Source organism: Heterodontus francisci, chromosome 20, assembly GCF_036365525.1.
Source record: "Heterodontus francisci isolate sHetFra1 chromosome 20, sHetFra1.hap1, whole genome shotgun sequence".
Taxonomy (NCBI): domain Eukaryota; kingdom Metazoa; phylum Chordata; class Chondrichthyes; order Heterodontiformes; family Heterodontidae; genus Heterodontus; species Heterodontus francisci.
The window spans coordinates 22,558,804-22,586,202 of NC_090390.1; the positions used below are offsets into that span (position 1 = coordinate 22,558,804).

The following is a 27,399-nucleotide window of genomic DNA, read 5'->3' on the forward strand; positions in this document are numbered from 1 at the left end:
GATCCCATTGGCTTTCATTTTACTGACCAGTCTGCCATGTGGAACCTTGTTAAAAGCCTTACTAAAATCAATGTAGCCAACCTCCACTGCACTACCCTCATCAATCTTCCTTATTACTTCCTCAAAAAATTCACTGAAGTTAGTAAGACACGACCTTCCCTTAACAAATCCATGCTGACTATCCCTGATGAATTAGTGCCTTTCTAAGTGACAGTTTATCCTATCTCTCAGATTTGATTCTAATAATTTGCCCACCACCAAGATCATACTGACCAGTCTATAATTATTTGGCCTATCCCTTGTACCCTTTTTAAACAATGGTACAATGTTCACAGACCTCCAATCCTCTGGCACCTTGCCTGTATCTCGTGAGGATTTGAAAATGATCCTCAGAGCTTCCGCTATTTCCTCCCTGGCTTCCTTTAACAGCCTGTGATACAGTCCATCCAGCCCTGGTGATTTATCCACTTTCAAGGATGTCAGACCCTCTAGTACTCCCTTTCTCATTATGCTTATCGTATCTAATATTTCACACTCTTCCTCTTCAACTAATTTTCAGATCCTCTCTGGCCACTGGAGAGGTACCAGAGGGTTGGAGGACAGCGAATGTGGTCCCATTATTCAAGAAGGGTAGCAGGGATAAACCAGATAATTACAGAGTCTAACATCAATGGTAGGGAAATTATTGGAAAAAATTCTGATAGACAGGATTAATCTCCACTTGGAAAGGCAGGGATTAATCAGGGATAGTCAGCGTGGCTTTGTCAGGGGGAGATCATGTCCAACAAATTTGATTGAATTTTTTGAGGCGGTAATTCGATGTGTAGATGAGGGTAAAGCAGTTGATGTAGTCTACATGCACTTCAGTAAGGCTTTTGATAAGGTCCCACATGGGAGATTGGTCAAGAAAGTAAAAGCCCGTGGAATCCAGGGTAATTTGGCAAATTGGATTCAAAATTGACTAGTGGAAAGAGGCAGAGGGTGATGGTAGAGGATTGTTTTTGTGAATGGAGGCCTGTGATCAGTGGTGTACCGCAGTTATCGGTGCTGGGACCCTTGCTGTTTGTAGTGTACATTAATGATTTAGACATGAATATAGGAGGTATGATCAGTAAATTCGCAGACGACATTGGTGGTGTCGTAAATAGTGAGGAGGAAAGCCTTAGATTACAGGACGATATAGATGGGCTGGTAAGATGGGCGGAGCAGTGGCAAATGGAGTTTAATCCTGAGAAGTGTGAGGTGATGCACTTTGGGTGGTCTAACAAGGCAATGGAATATACAATGGATGGTAGGACCCTAGGAAGTACAGAGGGTCAAAGGGACCTTGGGGTACTTGGCCATAGATCACTGAAGGCAGCAGTGCAGGTAGATTAGGTGTTTAGGAAGGCATACGGGATACTCGTCTTTATTAGCCAAGGCATAGAATATAAGAGCAGGGAGGTTATGATGGAGCTGTATAAAACGCTGGTTAGGCCACAGCTGGAATACTGGGTACAGTTCTGGTCACCACACTATAGGAAGGATGTGATTGCAATGGAGAGGGTGCAGAGGAGATTCACCAGGATGTTGCTTGGGCTGGAGCATTTCAGTTCTGAAGACAGATTGGATAGGCTGGATTGTTTTCCTTGGAGCGGAGAAGGCTGAGGGAGGGCCTGGTTGAGGTATACAAAATTATGAGGGGCGTTGATCGGATAGATAGGAAGAAACATTTTCCCATAGTGGAGAGGTCAATAACTCTCTCTTTGGCCTCCTTGTCTCGAAAGACAATGGGTAAGCGCCTAGAGGTGGTCAGTGGTTTGTGGAGCTATGCCTGGAGTGGCTATAAAGGCCAATTCTAGAGTGACAGACTCTTCCACAGGTGCAGCAGATAAAATTGGTTGTCGGGGCTGTTACACAGCTTGCTGTCTCCTTGCGCTTCTGTCTTTTTTCCTGCCACCTGCTAAGTCTCTTCTACTCGCCACACTTTAGCCCTGCCTTTATGGCTGTCCGCCAGCTCTGGCGATCACTGGCAACTGACTCCCACGACTTGTGGTCAATGTCACAGGACTTCATGTCGCGTTTGCAGACGTCTTTAAAGCGGAGACATAGACGGCCGGTGGGTCTGATACCAGTGACGAGCTCGCTGTACCATGTGTCTTTGGGGATCCTGCCATCTTCCATGCGGCTTACATGGCCAAGCCATCTCAAGTGCCGCTGGCTCAATAGGGTGTATAAGCTGGGGATGTTGGCCGCCTCGAGGACTTCTGCGTTGTAGATGAGGTCCTGCCACCTGATGCCAAGGATTCTCCGCAGACAGCAAAGATGGAATGAGTTGAGACGTCGCTCTTGGCTGACATATGTTGTCCAGGCCTCGCTGCCGTAGAGCAAGGTACTGAGGACACAGGCTTGAAACACTCGGACTTTTGTGTTCTGTGTCAGTGCGCCATTTTCCCACACCTTCTTGGCCAGTCTGGACATAGCAGCGGACATCTTTCCCATGTGCTTGTTGATTTCAGCATTCTGAGACAGGTTACTGGTGATAGTTGAGCCTAGGTAGGTAAACTCGTGAACCATTTCCAGAGTGTGGTCGCCGATATTGATGGATGGAGCATTTCTGACATCCTGTCCCATGATGTTCATTTTCTCGAGGCTGGTGGTTAGGCCAAATTCATTGCAGGCAGCCGCAATCCTGTCGATGAGTCTCTGCAGACACTCTTCTGTGTGGGATGTTAATGCAGCATCGTCAGCAAAGAGGAGTTCCTTGATGAGGACTTTCCGTACTTTGGTCTTCGCTCTAAGATGGGCAAGGTTGAACAATCTGCCATCTGATCTTGTGGGAGGAAAATTACTTCTTCTGAAGACTTGAATGCATGTGAGAGCAGCAGTGAGAAGAAGATCCCAAACAGTGTAGGTGCTAGAACACAGCCCTGTTTCACACCACTCAGGATGGGAAAGGGGTCTGATGAGGCACCGCTATGCTGAATTGTGCCTTTCATATTGTCATGGAATGAGGTGATCATACTTAGTAGCTTTGGTGGACATCCAATCAATAACTAGTCAATAACTAGGGGACATAGATTTAAGGTAAGGAGCAGAAGGTTTAGAGGGGAGCTGAGGAGAAGTTTTTTTTCACCCAGATGGTGGTTGGAATCTGGAGCACACTGCCTGAAGAGGTGGTAGAGGCAGGAACACTCACAACATTTAAGAAGTATTTAGATGAACACTTGAAACGCCATAACATACAAGGCTACGGGCCATGTGCGGGGAAGTGGGACTAGTTAGGATGGGTGCTCGATGGTCGGCGCAGACGCGTTGGACTGAAGGGCCTGTTGCTGTGCTGTAAAACTCTATGACTCTATAATTACAATGTCTGCATCATCCCTGTCCTTTGTGAAGACAGAGACAAAGTACTCAGTAAGAACTCTGCCCACATCATCTGCATGCACGCATAAGTTACCTGGTACATCTCTGATAGGCCCTACCCTTTCCTTAGTTATCCTCTTGCTCTTAATGCACTGAAAAAACATCTTTGGGTTTTCCTTGATTTTACCTGCCAATATTTTTACATGTTCTCTCTTTGCTTTCCTAATTTCCTTTTTTACTTCACCCTGCACTTTCTATACTCCTCAAGGCTTTCTAAAGTATTAAGTTTTTTGTGACTCTCATAAGCTTTCTTTTTCTGCTTTATCTTACCCTGTATGCTTCTAGAGAACCAGGGGGCTCTAGATTTGGCAGCACCACCCTTTTTCTTTGTGGGGATATGTCTACATTGTGCCCGTAGAATCTCGCTTTTGACTGCCTCCCACTGGTTTGCCACTGACTTTCCTTCAAGTAGCTGTACCTAGTCCGCTTTCGCCAGATCACCTCTCAGCTTCGTAAAATTTGCCTTCCCCCAATTTAGAACTTTTACTCCTGTTCTATCTTTGTCCTTTTCCATAATAATACTAAATCTAACTGTATTATGGTCACCATCTTCAAAATGGGCACCCACTGCTACTTAATCCACTTGCCCAGCTTAATTTCCTAAGACTAAATCTAGAATTGCGCCCCCTCTTTTTGGGCTTTTTGCATGTTGGCTAAAAACGTTCTCTTGAATGCAGTTGAAGAATTTTATGCCCTCTGTGCCCTTCACACTGTTTGTATCCCAGTTGATATTAGGATAGTTATAATCCCCAACTATTATTGCCATACTGTTTTTGCACTCAGAAATTTGCCTACATATTTGTCCTTCTATCTCCCTCTCACTATTTGGTGGCCTATGGGACATGCCTGGTAGTGTGGCTGCCCCTTTTCTTTATTTGAGCTCAACCCATATGGCCTCATTTGATGATTAATTTAGCATATCATCCCTCCTCACAGCTGTAATTGATTCTTTAACCAATATTGCTACAACCCCTCCTTTTTATCCCCCTCTCTATCCCACCTGAAAACTCTATATCCAGGGACTTCGAGCTTCCATTTTTGCCCCTCTTTAATCCAGGTTTCCGTTTTAACAATAATATTGTGCTGTCATGTGTCTATCTGTACCCTCAGTTCATCAGCTTTATCTGCTATACTCCTTGCATTTAAATAAATACCTTTTAACACTGCCAAATTCCTGTGCTATACTTTTTTTAACCTTTGCTTCTTTTGTCTTTCAGAGTCACTCACTAATTTTCTGCCTCTCGTTCCCTGCTTTGAATTTGTCCTATCTGAAACTGCCCTCAGGTTCCCATCCCCCTGCCAATCTAGTTTAAACCATCCCCAACAGCACTAGCAAACATTCCTGCAAGGATATTCGTCCCAGTTCTGTTCAGGCTTGTACAGGTCCCACCTTCCCCAGAACCGGTCCCAATGCCCCTGAAATCTGAAGCCCTCCCGCACCATATCTCCAGCCACGCATTCATCTGGTGTATTCTCCTATTTCTATACTCACTAGCACGTGGCCTTGGGAGTAATCTGGAGATTTCTACCTTTCAGGTCTTGCTTGCTAATCTCTTTCTTAACTCCCTAAACTCAGCCTGCAGAACCTCATCCCTTTTTCTACGTATATAGTTGGTACCAGTGTGGACCATGACCTCTGGTTAGTTAACTTTATTAAATAACCACATTGTTTTAAATTAAGTTGAAGTATCTAGAAGTGACTCCTTCACATTATTTCACTGCTGAATTGAGTATTGCATGTTCAAAAATAACAGTTGTGCAATATAAGACATCCAATTCAATTTGGACTAAGGTCAACCAGATGAAAGCAGTTCATATGAAGTGGGTTACAAATATTTCCTTGATTGAAGAGCTTGAAGTGAGCTTGTTAAGATTCATTATCTATGCATATTTGGAGAAGCAAAGCATTGCAATAATTTAATTTTCTAGAGTGCATGAGGTGATGATTGGCTTTTGTACTGATTAAATAGATTCGGCTGAGATCTATAATCTGAGTATGAGAGCCATTTGGTGCTGATGATAAAGGGAGGTTATCAGTTGTCCTGTTATAAAGCATCAACACGATGAAAAGTGGTTTTTAACCATTATGACTGATTATGTTTTTCTATGATACATTCTTCATGAAGTACAGAGATTTGGGGCAGATATTTATTGTGATTTAATTTTTATGATGATATGCAGATACTCTTAGATGTACATTCCCAGAAGTTGGCAAACTTTACTTCCTGAAGAGTGTGGTACTTGCAGTCTGGGTGTGATAGCATTAAAGTTATGCCAGCAGCTCTCATGGCTTTGGATGGCTCTTGCCGAAGATTGTAATTGCTTAATATGCTTTCTGCATGGCTACTGAACTATATTTATATAGCACCGTTCACAACCTCAGGATGTTCCAGAGAGCTTTACAACCAGTGAAGTAGATTTGAAATGTAGTCACTGCTAGAATGTGGATAAGCGCAGCAGCAAATTTACTCACAGCAAGGTCCACTGAACAGCCGTGTGATGATGACCAAATAATCTCTTTTATTGATGCTGTTTGAATGATAAATACTGACTTAAACGCCCTTGCTGCTCTTGACATTGTGTGATGGAATCTTTTATGTCCATCTGAGAAGGCACATGAGGTCTCAGTTTACCATCTCATGCAAAAGATGGCAACTCTGACAGTGCTGCCCTGAATTGTCAGCCTAGATTATGCTCGTATCTGGAGTGGAGCTTGAACCCACAGCCGTCAATATGTGCATGTATATATGCAATATGTATCCTCTGGAACAAATTTTTGGGTCAAACTAGAAAATAAGTTTAAAAGTCAAAGCATTACACTCAAGTTATTTACATTTACACTCAAACTGACTCTGCTATGTATTATTCTATATATGTCTTGTAGAAGTGTATGGCCATTTGGCTGGTGAAGTGTATTCTCTGCCGTAAGGCTCAGGGGAATGAATGGAATAGGGTAGGTTGCTTACTTTCATAGTTCTCGTGGCTCAATTTACAAAGTACCATTGATCCTATCTGTTTATTCTCTGCAACTGGATTTTGAACAGAATTTGGATTTTGTGCCTGTAGCAGTGTTTTTGTTTTCTTTAGTTGTACAAACAGATTGCATTTATGTTGGAGGCTAGATATTTGAAATAGGAATTCTGATATTAAAGAGTATTTTTCATGAAGTCCCATTTCATACTGTATATTTTCCTTTCCGGTAATTTAAAAATTATAAATATCGAAAACTAAGGTGAAATGATTTTCAGATCATTTTATCTGTACCCTTTTTGCAAATATATATGCAATAGTGTAAGCCCCTTTGATTCTTACAAGAGTATTCTAGTTTCCCTTCCCTGGTGTTTTCATCCCCTAGTTGAGGAGAGGTAAAATGAGACTACTGGAGGCGATGTACAGGGTGTGGAAAAGGGAATGTTTAGAATTTTTTTTTTTTTTTTTTTTTATTTCCAAAATATACTTTATTCATAAAAATCTGTAAAAATTACATTGCCAAACAGTTTCCAAACAGCACCAAAAAATACAAACATTGCAAGGGAGATCAGTTTCCTTCAATACTGTCATGAGTTTCTTCCCAACCCTTCCGTTTCTCAATTGTCATGTCAATTACAGTTTTACATTTACAGCAATTCAGAATATTAACGATACAGTTCGAGGGGTTTCCCATGGATCCAGCCCCTCAGTCTAGCTTGGTGGGGGAACCTTACACTGTGGTCTTTCCCCATTGAGCCTTTGCTGCGGCTGCCCCAAGCTTTAGTGCGTCCCTCAGCACGTAGTCCTGGACCTTGGAATGTGCCAGTCTGCAACATTCGGTGGTGGACAACTCTTTGCGCTGGAAGACCAGCAAGTTTCGGGCAGACCAAAGGGCGTCTTTCACCGAATTGATAGTCCTCCAGCAGCAGTTGATGTTTGTCTCGGTGTGCGTCCCTGGGAACAGCCCGTAGAGCACAGACTCCTGTGTTACAGAGCTGCTTGGGATGAACCTTGACAAAAACCACTGCATCTCTTTCCACACCTGCTTTGCAAAGGCACATTCCAGGAGGAGGTGGGCGACCGTCTCTTCCCCACCACAGCCAACGCGGGGGCACTGTGCGGAGGGGGCGAGACTTCGGGTGTGCATGAAGGATCTGACGGGGAGGGCCCTTCTCACCACCAGCCAAGCTACGTCTTGGTGCTTGTTTGAAAGTTCTGGTGATGAGGCATTCCGCCAAATGACTTTGACGGTCTGCTCGGGGAACCATCCGACAGGATCCACCGTTTCCTTTTCCCGTAGGGCCTTGAGGACATTCCGTGCAGACCACTGCCTGATGGACCGGTGGTCAAAGGTGTTTTTCCGCAGAAACTGCTCCACGAAGGATAGGTGGTACGGCACGTCCCAACTGCACGGAGCGTTCCGCGGCAATGTGACCAGGCCCATCCTTCGCAACACCGGGGACAGATAGAACCTCAGCACGTAGTGACACTTGGAGTTTGCGTACTGGGGATCTACACATAGCTTGATGCAGCCGCACACGAAGGTGGTCATCAGGATGAGGGCCACGTTGGGTACATTTTTCCCGCCCATGTCCAGAGATTTGAACATCGTGTCCCTCCGGACCCGGTCCATTTTAGATCCCCAGACGAAGCGGAAAATGGCTCGGGTGACTGCCACGGCGCAGGAGTGGGGTATGGGCCAGACCTGCGCCACGTAGAGCAACAACGTGAGCGCCTCACACCTGATGACCAGGTTCTTACCCACAATGGAGAGAGATCGCTGCCCCCACATGCCCAACTTTTGTCGTACCTTGGCTACTCGCTCCTCCCATGTTTTGGTGCACGCCCCGGCCCTTCCGAACCATATCCCCAGCACCTTCAGGTAATCTGACCTGACGGTGAAGGGGACAAAGGATCGGTCAGCCCAGTTCCCAAAGAACATGGCCTCGCTCTTGCCGTGGTTAACTTTGGCTCCCGAGGCCAGTTCGAACTGGTCGCAGATGCTCATCAGTCTGCGCACGGACAGCGGATCCGAGCAGAAGACGGCGACGTCATCCATGTACAGGGAGGTTTTGACCTGAGTGCCTCCGCTGCCTGGGATTGTCACCCCTCTTATGCTCGCATCCTTCCTAATAGACTCAGCAAAGGGTTCAATACAGCAAACAAACAAGACCGGGGACAGAGGACAGCCCTGTCTGACTCCAGATTTGATCGGGAAACTTTCAGATTCCCACCCGTTGATTGACACTGCGCTACTGATGTTTGTGTAGAGCAGTTGGATCCAATTGCAGATTCCCTCCCCAAACCCCATTTTGGAAAGCACGTCCATCATGTAGGTGTGCGATATCCTGTCAAAAGCCTTCTCCTGGTCCAGGCTGATGAGGCAGGTGTCCACCCTCCTGTCCCGTACGTAGGCGATCGTATCCCTGAGTAGCGCGAGGCTATCAGAGATCTTCCTGCCGGGTACAGTACAGGTCTGATCGGGGTGAATCACCAGCTCCAGAGCAGACTTGACTCGACTGGCTATGACTTTGGACAGAATCTTGTAATCAACATTAAGCAGTGAGATGGGCCGCCAATTTCTGATTTCTACCCTCTCCCCCTTCTGCTTGTAAATGAGGGTGATGATGCCTTTTCTCATGGATTCTGACATGCTACCGGCCAGGAGCATACTCTCGTATACTTCCAGCAGGTCCGGGCCGACCCAGTCCCACAGGGCCGAGTACAACTCGGCCGGTAAGCCGTCGCTCCCGGGAGTTTTACTCGCCTCGAAAGACTCGACGGCCTTTGTCAGCTCGTCCAGAGTTAGCGGCTTGTCCAGTCCCTCCCTCCTGCTGTCATCTAAGACCTCTGTGATAGATGACAGGAAGGACTGGGAGGCTCTGCTGTCTGTGGGCTTCGCGTCATACAGCCCAGCATAAAAGGATTTGCTGATCCTTAGTATGTCGGACTGCGAAGACGTTACCGAGCCATCTTCTTCCTTCAGGCTGCTGATAACAGAGCTCTCTCTGTGTACCTTTTGGAAGAAGTAACGCGAGCACGTCTCATCCTGCTCGATGGAGCGGACTCTGGACCGGAAGATGATCTTGGAGGCCTCCTTGGCAAAGAGCGAGGCCTGCTGGCTCTTCACCTCTTGGAGGTCCTCCTTGACCTCGACCCCCATTGACTGCAACCGGAGTAGATTTTGCATAATTTTCTGGAGTCGGGACAGTTCCCTCTGTCTCTCTCTCGCCTTCTGAACACCTTTGTGGATGAAGAACCTCTTGATGTTCTCCTTAATCGCTTCCCACCAGTGAACTGGAGACTCAAAGAGGGGTTTCACGGTCCTCCAACCTTTGTAATCCCTTTTGAGTTCCTCAACGTTCTCTGGGGTCAGCAGTGTCGCATTGAGCTTCCACGTCCCTCTGCCAACCCGCTGGTCGTCCTGTAAGTGACAGTCGGCCAGTAAGAGGGAATGTTTAGAATGGTACTCGATTAGCTGCCAAAGAAAATCTCTCTGTAGAGATTTATTGGACTTGGGAACAGCTGTGGGCTGAATTTTACCAGCCCCTTACACCATGGGTCGCTGCAGGGGGGCCCATAAAATTGTGCCGGAAGAGGCCTGCCTCGACCCCTGACATCGAGAAGGGCCAGCCGCATATTACTGGTGGCGGGGGGACGTCGGTGGCAGCCCCCCGCCGCTTGGCAGCGGGGCCTTCATCTAAATATTTAAATTAACATTAATAAGATGCAAATGACCTTACGTGCTGGCAGCAGCCATCCCATGCCGATTTTACATGCAACTCGCGCGCCATCGGAGCTCCATACGGAGGTCCGAGGCGAGAAACTGGTGGGGAGGAGTAAAATTGTTAGGGCGGGGGGAGGAGCGGGGAACTGTTTTTTATTGGCTGTGGGGATGGTGGGAAGGGGTTGAAGGGCAAAAGTGAAGAAGTTGGGTGGGTGGGAAAGTTGGGGTTGGGAACAAAGATTATGTTGTTCATATTGTCCCAAAAATAAACATTGGGGGGGGGGTGGGTGGGAAAGGGTCTCAATCATTAATTGCAATTTATACACTCAATGCACCGAAATATTACTTTAAAAGTTAAAATTACTTCTAAAGGCTGATGGCCCTTTAAAAATGGCGCTTGCGCGGTGGTGCTGGACGCTGTTGCCAGGGACACGGGGGCTGCCCCCTCAATGTCATCAGGGGCGGCCGCTCTGCCTCCTTCATTTAAATGAGCCCCCGCGTGTAATATCGCAGGGACTCTGCAGTGGCACTTCCGTGTCAGAAATTCAGCCCCCGTAGTATGTAGAAGAGAGGAAATTTATTTGTATGTGTAATTCTTTTTTCAAATCTATTGTAGTTCCAAGTAGTATTGATGTGCAAGATAGTAGGTTATGTGCTTTCAGGCCTCTGCTCATGCTAACTTTAAAATTGCATACTTGCAGAAGATCCAGCCCTTAGCTTAATTGTGTGGCTGAGATTGAAAATTCAGCAATATGGAGATTGTGGGTACGTCACTCCAGACATCATTAAGATTTGTCAGAATTGGAAGAGTAATGAGAACTACTATACATAATGAAAGTAATGTGCCTTTTTACACAAGGAATCAAGATTACCAAGTGGGTATGTCTGCTTGCAGGTCTGTCTTCTACCCATTGTCCCAGTTTTCAATGTTCAATAAACTGTGTTACTTTATCTTACTACTTGTGTTCCTTTTCAAATGAAATCAAAGAATGGAGCAGCATAGAAGGAGACCATTTGGCCCATCATGCCAGTATTGGCTCTTTGAAACAGCTATCCAGTTAGTCCCATTCCCCTGCCCTTTCCTGATTTTCAGTCAGTGCATTCCACATCATGAAAACTCCCCATTTCACCTCTGATTCTTTGCCATTTACCTTTAATCTGAGTCCTCTAGTTACCAACTTTTCTGCCACTGGAAACTGTTTCACCTCATTTAAAACCCTTCATGATTTTGAACACCTCTTTTAAATCTCCCCCTAACCTCTGCTCTAAGGAGATCAATCCTAGCTTCTCCAGTTTCTCCATCTAACTGAAGTCCCACATCCACCTAAAATGTGGTTCCAAGAATTGGACACAGCATTCTAGCTGGGGCCGAACCCAGTGATTTATAAAGGTTGAAGGTGATATTAGGGCAGATGGCTCAAAGCTTGGTTAAACAGGTAGGTTTTAAGGAGTGTCTTAAACGAGGGAAGAGCGGTAGAGCGAAAAGCGAGGCAAAGACTTGGATCCTCTGGATGCATGCAAATAAATTTGTTAAGGAAAATAGATAGATCTATAGTAAAGAAGTTAAAAAAATCTGATGTAGGATTGCTTTGATGAGTGGAGCATGCATATTGCTAATCAATAGAACTGTACTGAACTTTACAAAATAACAAAGACACTTGTTATTTTTTTAAAAAGGACGACATAGACAGTCTGAGCCCAGTTCTCAGGGACAACCCTCTGCTTCATGAAGAAGTGAAAGCCTGGGTTAAAGAACAAAAGGTTCAAGAGATTTTTATGCAAGGTATTATTTTGTGTTTTTCTTGTGCACTTGTGTGATCACATGAGAAATGAATAATATTACCAACTTCATTTTTTAATTCATTTTAATGCAAAACTCTGAGCAACATATTTGACATTTTTTTGGGACCAATTATTCAACCCTTGTAATAGCAGGTGCTGATATGAAACGTTATTTCCAATCCAATCTCTTGTTCCTTCACCGTTACCAGTTGCTCCTTTGTTGCTCATTTCAGGTCCCTATTCATTGAACGGCTATAGAGTACGAGTGTATAGGCAAGATTCTGCCACCCAGTGGTTCACTGGTATCATTACTTATCACGATCTTTTAAGTCGCACTATGATCGTGATGAATGACCAGGTAAATAGACTGCGAGAGATTGCTTATTAGTGTTGCATGAATTTATTTCTTAATCTGGACATTCTGAAATGTAGAAAGATGACATGTGGATATAGTGCAAATTTTAGTTAAATTATTGCCACCTTAAACTATGCAATTATATTTTATGAATGTATACTTGTGTTCCACTTGAAGGAAGGTGATGATGACCCTTGTTACGGTTCAGTTTCACTGGTGCTAAAAAGTAGCTGTTCTTCATATGCAAACCTCTGTAGCAAATGTTGACAGGCTATTAATCATTGCCCGAACATACACGTTCTTGCATGGGTTATGGGATCGCTGTCAAGGGTGGGAATTGTATTTATTACAAATGCTGAGTAGTATTAGTGCTTATTCAACACAGTATTCTCATTTAGTGTAGTAAGTAAATTCTTTGCTGTGTATTATAAATGCTGTCCTGTTTTTGTGAACAAACCAGGTGCTAGAACCACAGAATGTCGACCCTTCTATGGTACAAATGACTTTTTTGGATGATGTTGTTCATTCTCTGCTGAAAGGTGAAAACATAGGTATCACATCAAGACGAAGGTCTCGTTCTAATCAAAACAGTCCAGTAGTTCATGTGAGTATTTAAGACAATTCGAGTTATTTAATGCAGAATGCTAAAGGCTGCTATATTTCCAGCTTGCAAATCATATTTATCTAACCACTCCTCTACTCCTGTTAAATAAAGAACAATAGCTATGTGTCTGGCAATAGTAAAGCAGTAAGCTGATTAATTAGTTCAAATGCTATAAAATTGGAGTGATCTGTAATTCCTCTAAACTCCAATATGTATGTGGCTTTCAGTTGCACTTGGAGGGATCTTCGTGTGGGTGATTTTATTTAGTTATACTTTATTCAATACTACTGGTTTTTATTTTTAATAATGCTAGTATTGTGCATAGTGATAACCTTGTGACTTATATTATTGCATGTTTATTGTGAAATGTTGCTGTTTATGGAAGGAGAAAATTAATAATCAAATATGTGCTTCTGGATTTATTTCTAAATGCATCTATATATTGAAAACTCTTTAGTATAATACATCACACATTGGATGTGGAGATGGCACAATAAATTGACCTGTGGCGGAAAAGGACTTGTCATGCTTTTTTCATTAACTACTTCCGCAACTTAGCCATATTGATTCATTGAAATACAGATCCCACAGAAACTAATGGGAAAACAATTTCTTTTGAAAGGCTGCACTTTTAATAATAATCAATTCTGGATTCACTTTTTTGACTCTTTTTTCAATTTTTTGAACGTTTTTTACAATCTTCATGTTTTTGTTTTCTCCTTCCTTGTTGCATGCAATTTTTTATTTTTATGTTGTATTTCACTTGCATGATTTGATCTGACCTTAATGCTATACACTTTTAGGTATGTGTTTTTTTTATTGCACTGTGATGTTTGTGAACTCAAATTTGATCGGACTACTGCTTTCTAATTATTCCCAATTACACAGCTATTCTTTTTAACAAAAGCAGAAACAAAGATAACTAAATTGAAACTATTTATCCCTGCATATTTCAAATTTTGCTGCTACAAATCTGTATGCCATGGGACCCCTTTGCTCCCCACCCATACATGAGGTTCTTCATATTGATTGGGATAAAAATATATGTTTTTCATGTAAATTAGTAATTGTTCTCTCCAGTTTTAGTTCCCATTTTTGAAATCCACCTTGATTGTGTGTTCTTGATCCAACCTACTTTGCACACATGCCAGTAGTTCCTGCACTATAGAAGAACACATCAGATGGCAACCCATGGAGAGTTGCAAACATAAACATAATGATAGGGAATTTCCTGAAATGGAGTAACTGGCAAGTTATGGCAAAAGTTACACGCATCTTCTCCTTGGCGGTGGCTGGGGGGGAAGAAACAATGTAATTCAAGTGTAGATCATTGGGGCTTGAGGAAAGTATTGAACTTGTGCCATATTCCTTCTTTAAGTCCTACTTGGCTTCAAACTTCAACTTGCAAAATTATCAGACTGCTTATCTGGCATCCGGTACAGGATGAGCAGAAATTTCCTCCAATTAAATATTGGGAAGGCTGAAACCATTGTTTTCAGTCCCTACTCCAAACTCCATTCCCGAACTACCCACTCCATCCCTCTCCCTGGCAACAGTCTCTGAGACTAAACCAGATATTTCGCAATCTTGGTGTTATATTTGACCCCACAGTGAACTTCCCACCACATATTTGCACCATCACTAAGACAGCTCATTTCCACCTTGTAATATTGCCTGACTTGCCCCCGTCTCAGCTTATCTGCTGCTGAAACCCTCATTCAAGCCTTTGTTACCTCTAGGCTTGACTGTTCTAACACACTGTTGTCTGGTCTTCCATATTTTGCCCTTGATAAACTTGAGGATATCAAATACTTTGCTGCCCGTGTCTCAACTCTCACCAACTCACATTCACCTTTCACCCTTGTGCTTGCTAGCTTACATTGGCTTCTGGTCAAGTAATGTCTTGATTTTAAAATTCACATCCTTGTTTTCGAATCTCTCCATGGCCAAGCCCTTCCCTATCTGTGTACCAGCCCTGCAACCCTCCAAGGCACCATCACTCATCTAATTCTGGCCTCTTGAGAATTCTCTATTTAATCGCACCACCATTGGTGCTGTGCCTTCGGCTGCCGAGGCTGTGACCTCTAATTCCCTCCCTATGCCTCTCTGTGTCTCTACCTTGCTTTCCTCCTTTAAGACACTCCTTAAAACCTACCTTTTGGTCATCTGACCTGATAATTTTATGTGGCTCAGTGACTTGTTTTATAATGCTGCTGTGAAACACCTTGGGACTTTTTATTATGTTAACGACTGTATATAAATATAAGATGATGCTGCTGTTATTCTATTCCTATGCACATTAGGCACAGCATGTTTAAGAAAATGCAAATCTGCGCATGTTTCAGTTTTTAATGTGAATCGTTTTGATGCTGTATAAATGCTGATACAGAAATTACACTTTAGGTCTTGGTTAGCTCTTCCTCCACGCCATTTTCATTGTGTCTGAGACTTCAACATATTGCTATTGTGTTTCTGAATTGCAGGCTGATAATGTAGATTACACATTCTTAATCAGCATTTCTCCCTTGACAAGAATTCAGGTTCTGCTTTAAATTCCCACTGCTTTCAGTTTCACATGCAGCCTTTTCAGAGGATTGCTACTGAAGGCTTTCTGGAAGTCTAGATATGTTAATTTATGGTTTTCCAAATTCATTTGGGATTGTACTGCCTCAGAAGTTGTTGCGACGTTTGGTTAGACAGGATTTTATATTCTTAAAATCATGCTGGCTGTTATTTACTATAGCATCATTCTCAAGTTTGCTCTTGATCAATTCCATTATTTTATTAGTTATTGATGTGGTCCCAGTTGCATGAATTAGATTTAACCTCTTTTTAAAATTTGGTTCCTTGTTACCTTATTTCCAATCTAATGGAACATCCCCAGCATTCAGTGACTCCCCCATGATGATTATCAGCACTTCACAAATTTCACCCCTGATCAGGTTCTGGGCGAAATAATATCTGTCCCCATGGATTTTTCATGTTAAACCTAGCTGGAATCTCACTTTTATTGATATTGAAGTCCATAATTCCCTGTTAATGGAAGGAATGTAAGTGCAGTTTTCTACAGTAAATACTTCAATTAACTAATCATTGAGTATATTAGTCATTCTCTTCTCATCTCAGTCATTTTTTTAAGATTCCTGTCTCTTCCCCTGGTGTCCTCTTGTGGAAGAATTTTTGTGCTGGTGTGTTTAGCAACTGTGCTCATGGTCATGTTTCGAACAGGTTTCTAAAGTTTCCTGTATTCTCAATAGAACTCCTCAGCTTTTCCCTTGCAGGCTTGAGAAAACTATTTTTCCTTTTCCTTTTCACTTTGGATTGAGTATCCTGTTAATCCATGTTGTGTCATGCTTTCGAACTACTATTTTTGCTCTAATCTTGGGCATATATTTGTCTTGCAAGCTCCATAGTATGTGAAAGTGTTCCAGAAGTCCTCTCCTGATGTGATAGTTTCCCCCTTAGTTAATCTGTTTTACCTGTTCCCTCATGCCTTTGTAACCCATTATTCAGTTCTACAACTGGATGTTGATCCTCAGGAGTGTTGAATCCAAATAACAGTCAATCATTTTAAGGTCATTATCATTCAAGGCTGTCATAACTTCCATTCTCTTGTCAATTGTCAGATTCACTTATCATTGCCAAGCTAATCTGAAAACTCGCTGTTTGTAGCTTTCTTGACATACTGGTCATGAGCAGTGATTCATTACATTTTTTAAATTCTTACTCTAAACCACTTCAGAATTCCCAATTTATGTTTGGGTTGGTTGAATGAAATCCCCCATTAATAGAACCTTCCTGTTTCACATTATCTTGTCATAGAGCAGTTGCTTTCCTTATTTTGACCTGGCAATCTGTAGTAACCTGGTCTGGAGGGCATTAGCTATGAGGAGAGGTTGGATAAATTCGGATTGTTTTTACTGGAACGACAGAGGTGGAGGGGTGACATGATAGAGGTTTACAAAGTTATGAGCGGCATGGACAGAGTGGATAGTCAGTATCTTTTTCCCAGGGTGGAAGAGTCAGTTACTAGGGGACATAGGTTTAAGGTGAGAGGGGCAAAGTTTAGAGGGGATGTGCGAGGCAAGTTCTTTACACAGAGGGTGGTGAGTGCCTGGAACTTGCTGCCAGGGGAGGTGGTGGAAGCATGTACGATAATGACGTTTAAGATGCATCTTGACAAATACATGAATAGGATGGGAATAGAGGGATACGGTCCCCGGAAGTGCAGAAGGTTTTAGTTTAGGCAGGCATCAAGATCGGCGCAGGCTTGGAGGGCCGAATGGCCTGTTCCTGTGCTGTACTGTTCTTTGTTCTAACCCCCTTGTGATATTTAAGCTGTCTGTATGTAAATAAACTATTTTGTTGGATTTTTTTTCTTTTTTTACTGAGTCTACTTGCTTTATTCTTCCCCCACTGCTGCCACACAATGTGTCTTGCATATAGAGCTCACATTACTTGGGTGTCAGCCTCACCTCAGTGATAGTATTCTTGCCTTTGAGTCAGAAGGTCATGTATTCAAGCCCCACTCCAGAGACTTGAGTGCATGATTTATACTGATATTTTGGTGCACTGCTGAGGGAGTGCCGAGCTTCGGATGAAACAAAGGCCACTATTTGAGAAGGAATGGGGAATTTTGGGTCTTGATTACATTTATCCATCAACAAGCTTCATTAAAATAATTATCTGGTCATTTACCATATTGTTGTTTGTGGGACATTGCTGTGCTGTCTTATAATGCAGCAGTGCTTACACTTTAGAAAGTGATTTTTTTGGCTGTGGAGCAATTTGGAATGTCTTAAGGTCTTGAAAGATGCTATATCAATGCAAGTTCCTGCTTTCTTGTTTTTTCCCTTGTTTATATTTCATCCTTCCACAACTTAGTGTAATCTTTGCTTGACTCCACTTATTTAGTAAGTTATGTTTGTTATCCCTATTATTGCTTAGTTCCCTACCAGTGCAATTGTTTATAGTTCAGGCCTTTTGTTTCAAATGTTTCTAGGATGCATAAATATGCAGCTTAACAAAGATTTACTGCCTCTGATCTTCACTGCCTATCGCTGAAAGCTGGATATAGTATTTCTCTCAGTTATTGAGCTCCTGCTCGTCTAACAGTGTCTCTTTTATCAGTCCTCTTCAGAATCTAGTTTTTTTATTTGGTCATGGGCTGTGGGCATCGCTGGCTAGGCCAGCATTTATTGCCCAATCCTAATTGCCCTTGAGAAGGTAGTGGTGAGCTGCCTTCTTGAACCGCTGCAGTCCATGTGGGGTAGGTACACCTACAATGCTGTTAAGAAGGGAGTTCCAGGATGTTGACCCAGTGACAGTGAAGGAACAGCATTATAGTTCCAAGTCAGGATGAAGTGTGACTAGGAGGGGAACTTGCAGATGGTGTGTTCCCAAGCATCTGCTGCTCTTGTCCTTATAGGTGGTAGAGGTCGTGGGTTTGGATGGTGCTGTCTAAGGAGCCTTGGTGCATTGCTGTAGTGCATCTTGCAGATGGTACACACTGCTGCCACTGCGCATCGGCGGTGAAGGGAGCAAATGTTAAAGGTGATAAATGGAGTGCCAATCAAGCACGCTGTTTTTTTTACTGGATGGTGTCGAGCTTCTTGAGTGTTGTTGGAGTTGCACCCATCCAGGCAAGTGGAGAGTATTCCATCACTCTCCTGACTTGTGCCTTGTAGATGCTGGACAGGCATTTGGGAGATAGGAGGTGAGTTAGTCGCTACAGAATTCCTAGCCTCTGACCTGCTCTTGTAGCCACAGTATTTATATGGCTACTCCAGTTCAGTTTCTGGTCAATGGTTACCCCAGGATGTTGATAATGGGGGGTTCAGTGATCATGATGCCATTGAACATCAAGGGGAAGTGATTAGATTCTCTCTTGTTTGATATGGTTGTTGCCTGGGACTTGTGTGGCGTGAATGTTACTTGCCACTTCTCAGCCCAAGCCTGGATATTGTCCATGTTTTGCTGCATTTCTACACGGACTGCTTTAGCATCTGAGGAGTCGCGAATGGTGCTGAACATTGTGCAATCATCAGCGAACATCCCCACTTCTGACCTTATGACTGAAGGAAGGTCATTGATGAAGCAGCTGAAGATGGTTGCGCATAGGATACTACCCTGAGGACCTCCTGCAGTGATGTACTAGAGCTGAGATGATTGACCTCCAACAACCACAACCATCTTGCTTTGCACTAGGTATGACTCCAACCAGCAGAGAGTTTTCCCCCTGATTCCCATTGACTCCAGTTTTTCTAGGACTCCTTGATGCCATACTCAGTCAAATGCCGCCTTGTTGTCAAGGGCAGTCACTCTCACCTCAGCTCTTGAGTTCAGCTCTTTTATCCATGTTTGAACTAAAGCTGTAGTGAGGTCAGGAACTGACTGGTCCTGGCAGAACCCAGACTGAGGGCCACTGAGCAGGTTATTGCTAAGCAAATGCCCCTTGATAGCACTGTCGACAACACCCATCACTTTACTGATAATTGAGAGTAAACTGATGGGCGGTAATTGGCCAGGTTGTAAGTGTCCTGCTTTTTGTGTACAGGACATACCTGGGCAATTTTCCCCATTGCCAGGTAGACACCAGTGTTGTAGCTGTACTGGAACAGCTTGGCTAGGGCCACAACAAGTTCTAGAGCACAGGTCTTCAGTACTATTGCTGGAATGTTGTCAGGGCCCATAGCTTTTCCAGTAGCCAGTGCGTTCAGTCGTTGCTTGATGTCACGCAGAATTGGTTGAAGACTGGCATCTGTGATGTTGGGGACTTCAGGAGGAGGCCAAGATGGATCATCCACTCAGCACTTCTGGCTGAAGATTGTTGCAGATGCTTCAGCCTTATCTTTTGCACTGATGTGCTGGGTTCCCCCATCATTGAGGATGGGGATATTTGTGGAGCCGCCACCTCCAGCTAGTTGTTTAATTGTCCATCACCATTCATGACTGGATGTGACAGGACTGCAGAGCTTAGATCTGATCTGTTAGTTATGTCTCTTGCACGCTGCTTACAGGGAGGAAACAGTTAGAAAGATGTCTTGTGAACAAATAGCCAGTGGCACACAGGTAGTCCTGGGTTGTAGCTTCACCAGGTTGACACCTCATTTTGAGGTATGCCTGGTGCTGCTCCTGGCATGCCCTCATAACTCTTCATTGAACCAGGGTTGGTCCTCCATCTTGATGGTAATGGTAGAACAAAGAACAGTACAGCACAGGAACAGGCCATTCGGCCCTCCAAGCCTGCGCCGATCTTGATGCCTGCCGAAACTAACACCTTCTGCACTTCCGGGGCCCATATCCCTCTATTCCCTTACTATTCATATATTTGTCTAGATGTCTCTTAAACGTCGCTATCGTATCTGCTTCCACCACCTCCCCTGGCAGCAATTTCCAGGCACTCACCACCCTCTGTGTAAGAAAACTTGCGTCGCACATCCCCTCGAAACTTTGCCCCTCGCACCTTAAACCTATGTCCCCTCGTAACTGACTCTTCCACCCTGGGAAAAAGCTTCTGACTATCCACTCTGTCCATGTCGCTCATAACTTTGTAAACTTCTATCATGTCGCCCCTCCACCTCTGTCGTTCCAGCGAAAACAATCCAAGTTTTTCCAACCTCTCCTCATAGCTAATGCCCTCCAGACCAGGCAACATCCTGGTAAACCTCCTCTGTACTCTCTCCAAAGCCTCCACGTCCTTCTGGTAGTGTGGCGACCAGAATTGCACGCAATATTATAAGTGTGGCCTAACTAAGGTTCTGTACAACTGCAACATGACTTGCCAATTTTTATACTCTATGCCCCGACCGATGAAGGCAAGCATGCCGTATGCCTTCTTGACTACCTTATCCACCTGCGTTACCACTTTCAGTGACCTGTGGACCTGTACGCCCAGATCTCTCTGCCTGTCAATACTCCTAAGGGTTCTGCCATTTACCGTATACCTCCCACCTGCATTAGACCTTCCAAAATGCATTACCTCACATTTGTCCAGATTAAACTCCATCTGCCATTTCTCCGCCCAAGTCTCTGACCGATCTATATCCTGCTGTATCCTCTGACAATTCTCATCATTATCCGCAACTCCACCAACCTTTGTGTCGTCCGCAAGCTTACTAATCAGACCAGCTACATTTTCCTCCAAATCATTTATATATACTACAAACAGCAAAGGTCTCAGCGCTGATCCCTGCGGAACACCACTAGTCACATCCCTCCATTCAGAAAAACACCCATCCACTGTTACCCTCTGTCTTCTGTGACTGAGCCAGTTCTGTATCCATCTTGCCAGCTCACCTCTGATGCCGTGTGACTTCACCTTTTGCACCAGTCTGCCATGCGGGACCTTGTCAAAGGCTTTACTAAAGTCCATATAGACAACATCCACCGCCCTTCCCTCATCAATCATCTTCGTCATTTCCTCAAAAACTCAATCAAATTAGTAAGACACGACCTCCCCTTTACAAAACCATGCTGTCTCTCGCTAATAGGTTCGTTTGTTTCCAAATGGGAGTAAATCCTGTCCCGAAGAATCCTCTCTAATAGTTTCCCTACCACTGACGTAAGGCTCACCGACCAATAATTTCCTGGATTATCCTTACCACCCTTCTTAAACAAAGGAACAACATTGGCTATTCTTCAGTCCTCTGGGACCTCACCTGTAGCCAATGAGGATGCAAAGATTTCTGTCAAGGCCCCAGCAATTTCTTCCCTTGCCTCCCTCAGTATTCTAGGGTAGATCCCATCAGGCCCTGGGGACTTATCTACCTTAATGCTTTGCCAGACACCCAACACCACCTCCTTTTTGATAATGAGATGACTGAGACTATCTGCACTCCCTTCCCTAGGCTCATCATCCACCAAGTCCTTCTCCTTGGTGAATACTGATGCAAAGTACTCATTTAGCACCTCGCCCATTTCCTCTGGCTCCACACATAGATTCCCATCTCTGTCCTTGAGTGGGCCAACCCTTTTTCTGGTTACCCTCTTGCTCTTTATATATGTATAAAAAGCCTTGGGATTTTCCTTAATCCTGTTTGCCAATGACTTTTCATGTCCCCTTTTAGCCCTCCTAACTCCTTGCTTAAGTTCCTTCCTACTGTCTTTATATTCCTCAAGTGCTTCATCTGTTCCTAGCCTTCCAGCCTTTACAAATGCTTCCTTTTTCTTTTTGACTAGGCTCACAATATCCCGTGTTATCCAAGCTTCCCGAAACTTGCCTTTCTTCCTCACAGGAACATGCTGGTCCTGGATTCTAATCAGCTGATGTTTGAAAGACTCCCACATGTCAGATGTTGATTTACCCTCAACCAGCCGCCCCCAATCTAAATTCTTCACTTCCTGCCTAATATTGTTATAATTAGCCTTCCCCCAATTTAGCACCTTCACCCGAGGACTACTCTTATCCACAAGTACCTTAAAACTTATGGAATTATGGTCACTGCTTCCAAAATGCTCCCCCACTGAAACTTCGTGGGGGATATGCCGGGCCAGAGGTTACAATTCTGCTGCTGTTGTTGTTGCTTACCTGCCTTTCAATATCCCTCCCCCAATCTAGTTTGTGGTTTTCGATGGTCTGAATTTCTTGCTGTTCTTGACTGTATTTCCTGAACCAAACGCTTTTATATTGGGAGAAGGCATCATATTGTTAAACCAGTTTGTATGCTATTTGTTTACATCATCTATTTTCCCTAATCAACTTGTCATTATCAAACACTGGAGGCACGCCCAAGAACGTTGCTTTATGATCCCTGCCATTAAATTTTGAAATGATTTTGCATATGTGTTCTGAGTTGCACTAGAAGGTTATTCCCCATGGTGTTGACCCGTACTTGGATTATCACCACTGGCTGACTACTAGTTCACAAGACATCTTTCTAACTTTTTCCTCCCTCTGAACGCTCTAGCTCCTGGTAAATGTCTCGCCGTCCTGAGAGTGTTGTCTTTGGACATTTCCTAGCCACAAATCCATTTTGTCTGCCTTCCAAAGTGTCTCATTCTGCTTCTTTATCTCGCATCTTTTCTCTGGCTCATTGCCAACCTTTTTATTTGTATTGTCTGAAATTGCAGTCAGCCAAAGCATGATATCTGTTCATTACAGTAACCTCCTGAATAATCTTTCTGGCCTTCTTTCTTGAATCCAGTTTCTCTCATCATATAATTTGAATTCTTGGACATCAGTAGCATCACACCTGTAAATCATTCACTATATTTGGCTGGAATATGATGAAATAAAATGTAGAAGGAGGAAATGTTTCCGTTGGTTACCAATCACATTTTTCCACTAAAATATTAAGCACATTCTGATTTTAGATGTAATAAAGTTTATTGAAACCTTTAAAAGAAAAGTTATTTCAGCAGTTTTCATGCAAAATATAAGTAGTGTTATGTGATCATGTGCAGGGTCATTATACACGTGCACAAGCCAATAGTCCACGACCAATGATGAATTCCCAGACTACACCAGGAAAGCAGAATCAACAGCAGCAACGGATCATCCGATCAAACAAAAGGAAAGAATCTGATAGCAGTATCCCGGAGGAAGATAAGATAAAAGAGGATAAATCTGAGAATCCTGTAAAAGAAGGTAAAAATAACATCACATTTTATTTTTGTTGTTTGTTTTCACATTGAGTATTTGCAAAATATAGCTGCTGGGAATAATATAACCCATATTTTTCATACAGAATCTTCAAAGAACAAAAAAAAGCAGTCTGTTAATAAAAGGAGAAAGCCAGAAGAGAGTGAAAAGCAAGTGACTTTAGAAAGACTGAAAGCAGATAACTCAGATACTGAGAGCAGTGAGTCTGAAACTTCTATTAATAAAGTCATCTTGGATTCTTCCTCTGAGCAAAGTTCAGAAACGGAACTGAAAAACACTTCAGATGACAATAAAGATGAAGGCAAGTCCCAGAACAACACAGGGACAGGGGAACAAATGGCAGTTGACAACTCACCTTCCTATGATGATATGCAGGAGGTTAAGAAGGACAATGAATCACAGAGGCCTGAACCAATTGACAAGAAAATTGACCTCCTAAGGACAGAGTTTGGTCATCAACAGACTATAAAATTACAAGAAGTGGCTCGAGGGTGCATTGTAGAAGTGAAAACCACTAGTGAATCTGTGTCCTCGAAACTTTCACCAGATACCATGCAAAAATCATCTGTACAGAAATCTGTATCTGATGTCAGTAATGGAACTTTATCAGACAATCTGGTTCATAAAGGTGTCAACATCCATTCGAACAGTCTTGCATCTGAGAACCTGGAAATTAACTTTATCAATCCAATGCAATCGGTTCTAAACAACCTCACATCAGATATTCGCAAATCAGAGGCAGATCTGCATCTGAACAACAAAATTGCCATTAAAGTCAAATCTCAAGTTAATGCATTCTCAACTGTTAATGAAACCAGTAATAGATCAAAGAAGGAAAAAGCATTTAATGCCTCAGGACTACAATCCACTGCTTCTGCTCATGCTCCCAATAAAATCAATAAACTAAGTAAAACAAATACTTCACCTGATATGCTGAAGCCGAAAATCTTTTATCCATGCAGCCCAACTGCTTCTGTCACCAAACCAACTTCAAGGTGTAAAAATGAATCAAGATCCAGCTTCCAACATGTGGGTACAAGGACAGTAGTGGAAACTGCAAAAAGCCCTTTAATTGTTGATAAGAATGAACATTTTACAGTTTATAGAGATCCAGCCTTGATTGGACCTGACACAGGAGCTAAACCTTTGTCTCCTTATTTGCGCCCGCATCTTCATCCCCTTCATAACTCATCGCATTCAACTTGCTTGACCACAAATAGTTCTCATCCAGCTCTAAGAGCAGGATCGCATCATCTTTCTGGTTCACCACGGATGTCTGCCACAAATAATGCTCATGTTCTCAGCTGTGCCCCACCCCATTCTGTTCACTCTTCCCACCACCTTCCTGCAGTGTTACCGGGAGTTCCATCAGCATCTTTGGTCTGTGGGCATTTAGATTCTGTACATGTAAGAAATTTAAACCCCTTAACACTGGCACACCACCAGCAGCAGTTTTTACAGCAGCAGGCACCTCAGCTCCTTGGCCAGACCCATCCATCTGCTTATAGCCAGCTTGGACTCTATCCTATAATCTGGCAGTATCCAAATGGCAGTCATCTGCCTCCAGGTCTGAGCATGACGTCATCTAAGTGGGTCCATCCTGAAAACCGTCTGAATGCTGAAGCTTCTTTGAGGAGGGTATGTTCTTTATGTTTTCTATGGTGCAACTGTGAGGACTTGTGAGTTTGTAATCTCATTTTAATGTTAATTAAGAAGCAGTATTCAACCTTGGTGGATATAATCTATTGCAAATTAATTTTTTAAGTTGCTCAAATAAAAATATTTAGTCTGCTGTTGAGATGAACTAGTACCAATGAAGAGAAGTAGATCTTAAAGAAACCCCCCACAATTTTAATATTTTCTGTTTGTCAAGTTTTTTTTTACTCTTTCATGGGATGTGGGTATTGCTGGCAGGCCAGCATTTGTTGCCCATCCCTAATTCCTCTTGAACTGAGTGGCATGCTAGGCCATTTCAGAGGACAATTAAGAGTCAACCACATTGCAATAGAAAGGTTGCCAAATTTTTAAAAACATTTTTTAAACTTTTAGCAGTTCATATCTCATTTTTTTTTATCAATCAGGTAGAAATTTAGACCAGATCTTGCTTTCATAATGAATTAATGTATAACTGGGACAAATGGTTATGGATATGCTTTTGGGAAAAATAGGCACTTTTTCATGAGGTGGTACAGCTCATTTAAGCCCCATAGTACCATTCCCTGGAGTGGGCATAATTTTGATCTTGGCAGTCTTGTCAAGTTTCTGAACTTAGTTGCAGCTCCCAGAGGATGAGAACAAATCAGAGGGAGCATTGTGCAACTCCTGGGAGCCAATTCAGAACAATACAGGACTGGGAGCAGAATATCTGCCCTCCTTTATGGCCAGAGGCAATGGTGATTCTAAAGGAGTCAAATAATTTTGACAGCAAATACCCTTAAAATGTTTTCGCTTTTTTCTTTGTTAATTTTTATCTGCATTAAAAATGAAGTGGAGGCAGTCCAGATGGGCCAGTAGATAATTTTTTGTTTTTTTATGTTCATATTTACCATTTAGGTTCATGAAAACCATTGCTTCTTGCTGGTGGACTTCATCCTAGGGTGTTAAAAGAAGTGGCTTGTGAGATAGTTGATGCGTTAGTTTTAATTTTCCAAAATTCCCTAGATTCGGGGAACATTCTGTTAGATTGGAAAATAGTGAATGTAACTCCTTTCTTCAAAAAGGGAGGGAGACAGAAAGCAAGAAACTACAGGCCAGTTAGCTTAACATCTGTCTTAGGGAAAATGTTAGAAACTATTATTAAAGAAGTTTTAGCAGGGCATTTAGAAAAAATCAAGACAATCAGGCAGAGTCAATGTGGTTTTGTGGAAAGGAAATCATGTTAAACCAATTTACTGGAGTTCTTTGAGGGACTTGTGCTGTGGATAAAGGGGAACTGGTGGATGTATTGTACTTAAATTTCCAGAAGGCATTTGATAAGGTGCCACATGAAAGGTTATTGCAGAAAACAAAAGCTCATGGCATAGGGCATAACATGTTGGCATGGATAGAAGATTAGCTAGCTAACAGGAAATAGAGAGTAGGCATAAATGGGTTATTTTCTGGTTGGCACGATGTAACGAGTGGTGTGCCACAGGGATCTGTGCTGGGGCCTCAATTTTTTACAATTTATATAAATGACTTAGATGAAGGGACTGAAGGTATGGTTGCTAAATTTTCTGATGACGCAAAGATAGGTAAGAAAGTAACTTGTGAAGAGGACATAAGGGAGCTATAAAGGGAGTTAGATAGGTTAAGTGAGTGGGAAAAGGACCTGGCAAATGGAGTATAATGTGGGAAAGTTGGAAACTGCCTACTTTGGTAGGAAGAATAACAAAGAAGCATATTATCTAAATGGTAGATTGCAGAGCTCTGAGATGCAGAGGGATCTGCGTGTCCTAGTGCATGAATCGCAGAAGGATAGAAATGAAAGACAGAAAGGTCAGAAGCAAAAGTGGAAGGCAGAGAAAACAAGGGCAGGAAACAAATGGGGCCATAGTGCAAAATAAAGCTAAGATGACTAACAATGTTAAAAAGACAAAAGTCTAAAGGCATTGTGTCTTAATGCGAGGAGCATTCGCAATAAGGTAGATGGATTAACAGCACAAATGGATATAAACTGTTATAATATAGTTGCAATTATGGAGACATGGCTGCAGGGTGACCAAGGATGGGAACTGAACAGCCAGGGGTATTCAATATTTAGGGAGGGCAGGCAAAAAGGGAAAGAAGTTGGGGTAGCATTGTTACTAAAGGAGGAAATCGATGCAATAGTGAGGAAGAATATTGGCTTGGAAAATCATGATGTGGAATCTGTATGGGTGGAGCTAAGAAACACCAAGGGGCAGAAAACATTGGTAGGGGTTGTCGATAGGCCCACAAACAGTAGTGGAGATGTAAGGGATGGCATTAAACAG

At 43.0% G+C, this 27,399-nt stretch overlaps 1 protein-coding gene across 9 annotated transcripts in view; it reads left to right on the plus strand.

Moving 5' to 3' along the window:
* jmjd1cb (jumonji domain containing 1Cb) overlaps positions 1-27,399 on the plus strand; it is a 412,655-nt gene that overhangs the window by 326,170 nt on the left and 59,086 nt on the right. For 8 of the 9 annotated variants that reach the window (XM_068052437.1, XM_068052431.1, XM_068052430.1 and 5 more), the window contains 5 exons: positions 11,780-11,885; positions 12,118-12,242; positions 12,700-12,843; positions 23,248-23,431; positions 23,532-25,084. In XM_068052437.1, the coding sequence (XP_067908538.1) occupies positions 11,780-11,885; positions 12,118-12,242; positions 12,700-12,843; positions 23,248-23,431; positions 23,532-25,084 (2,112 nt within the window). The remainder of the gene's footprint in view (positions 1-11,779; positions 11,886-12,117; positions 12,243-12,699; positions 12,844-23,247; positions 23,432-23,531; positions 25,085-27,399) is intronic. The other variant, XM_068052433.1, reaches the window with a different exon arrangement.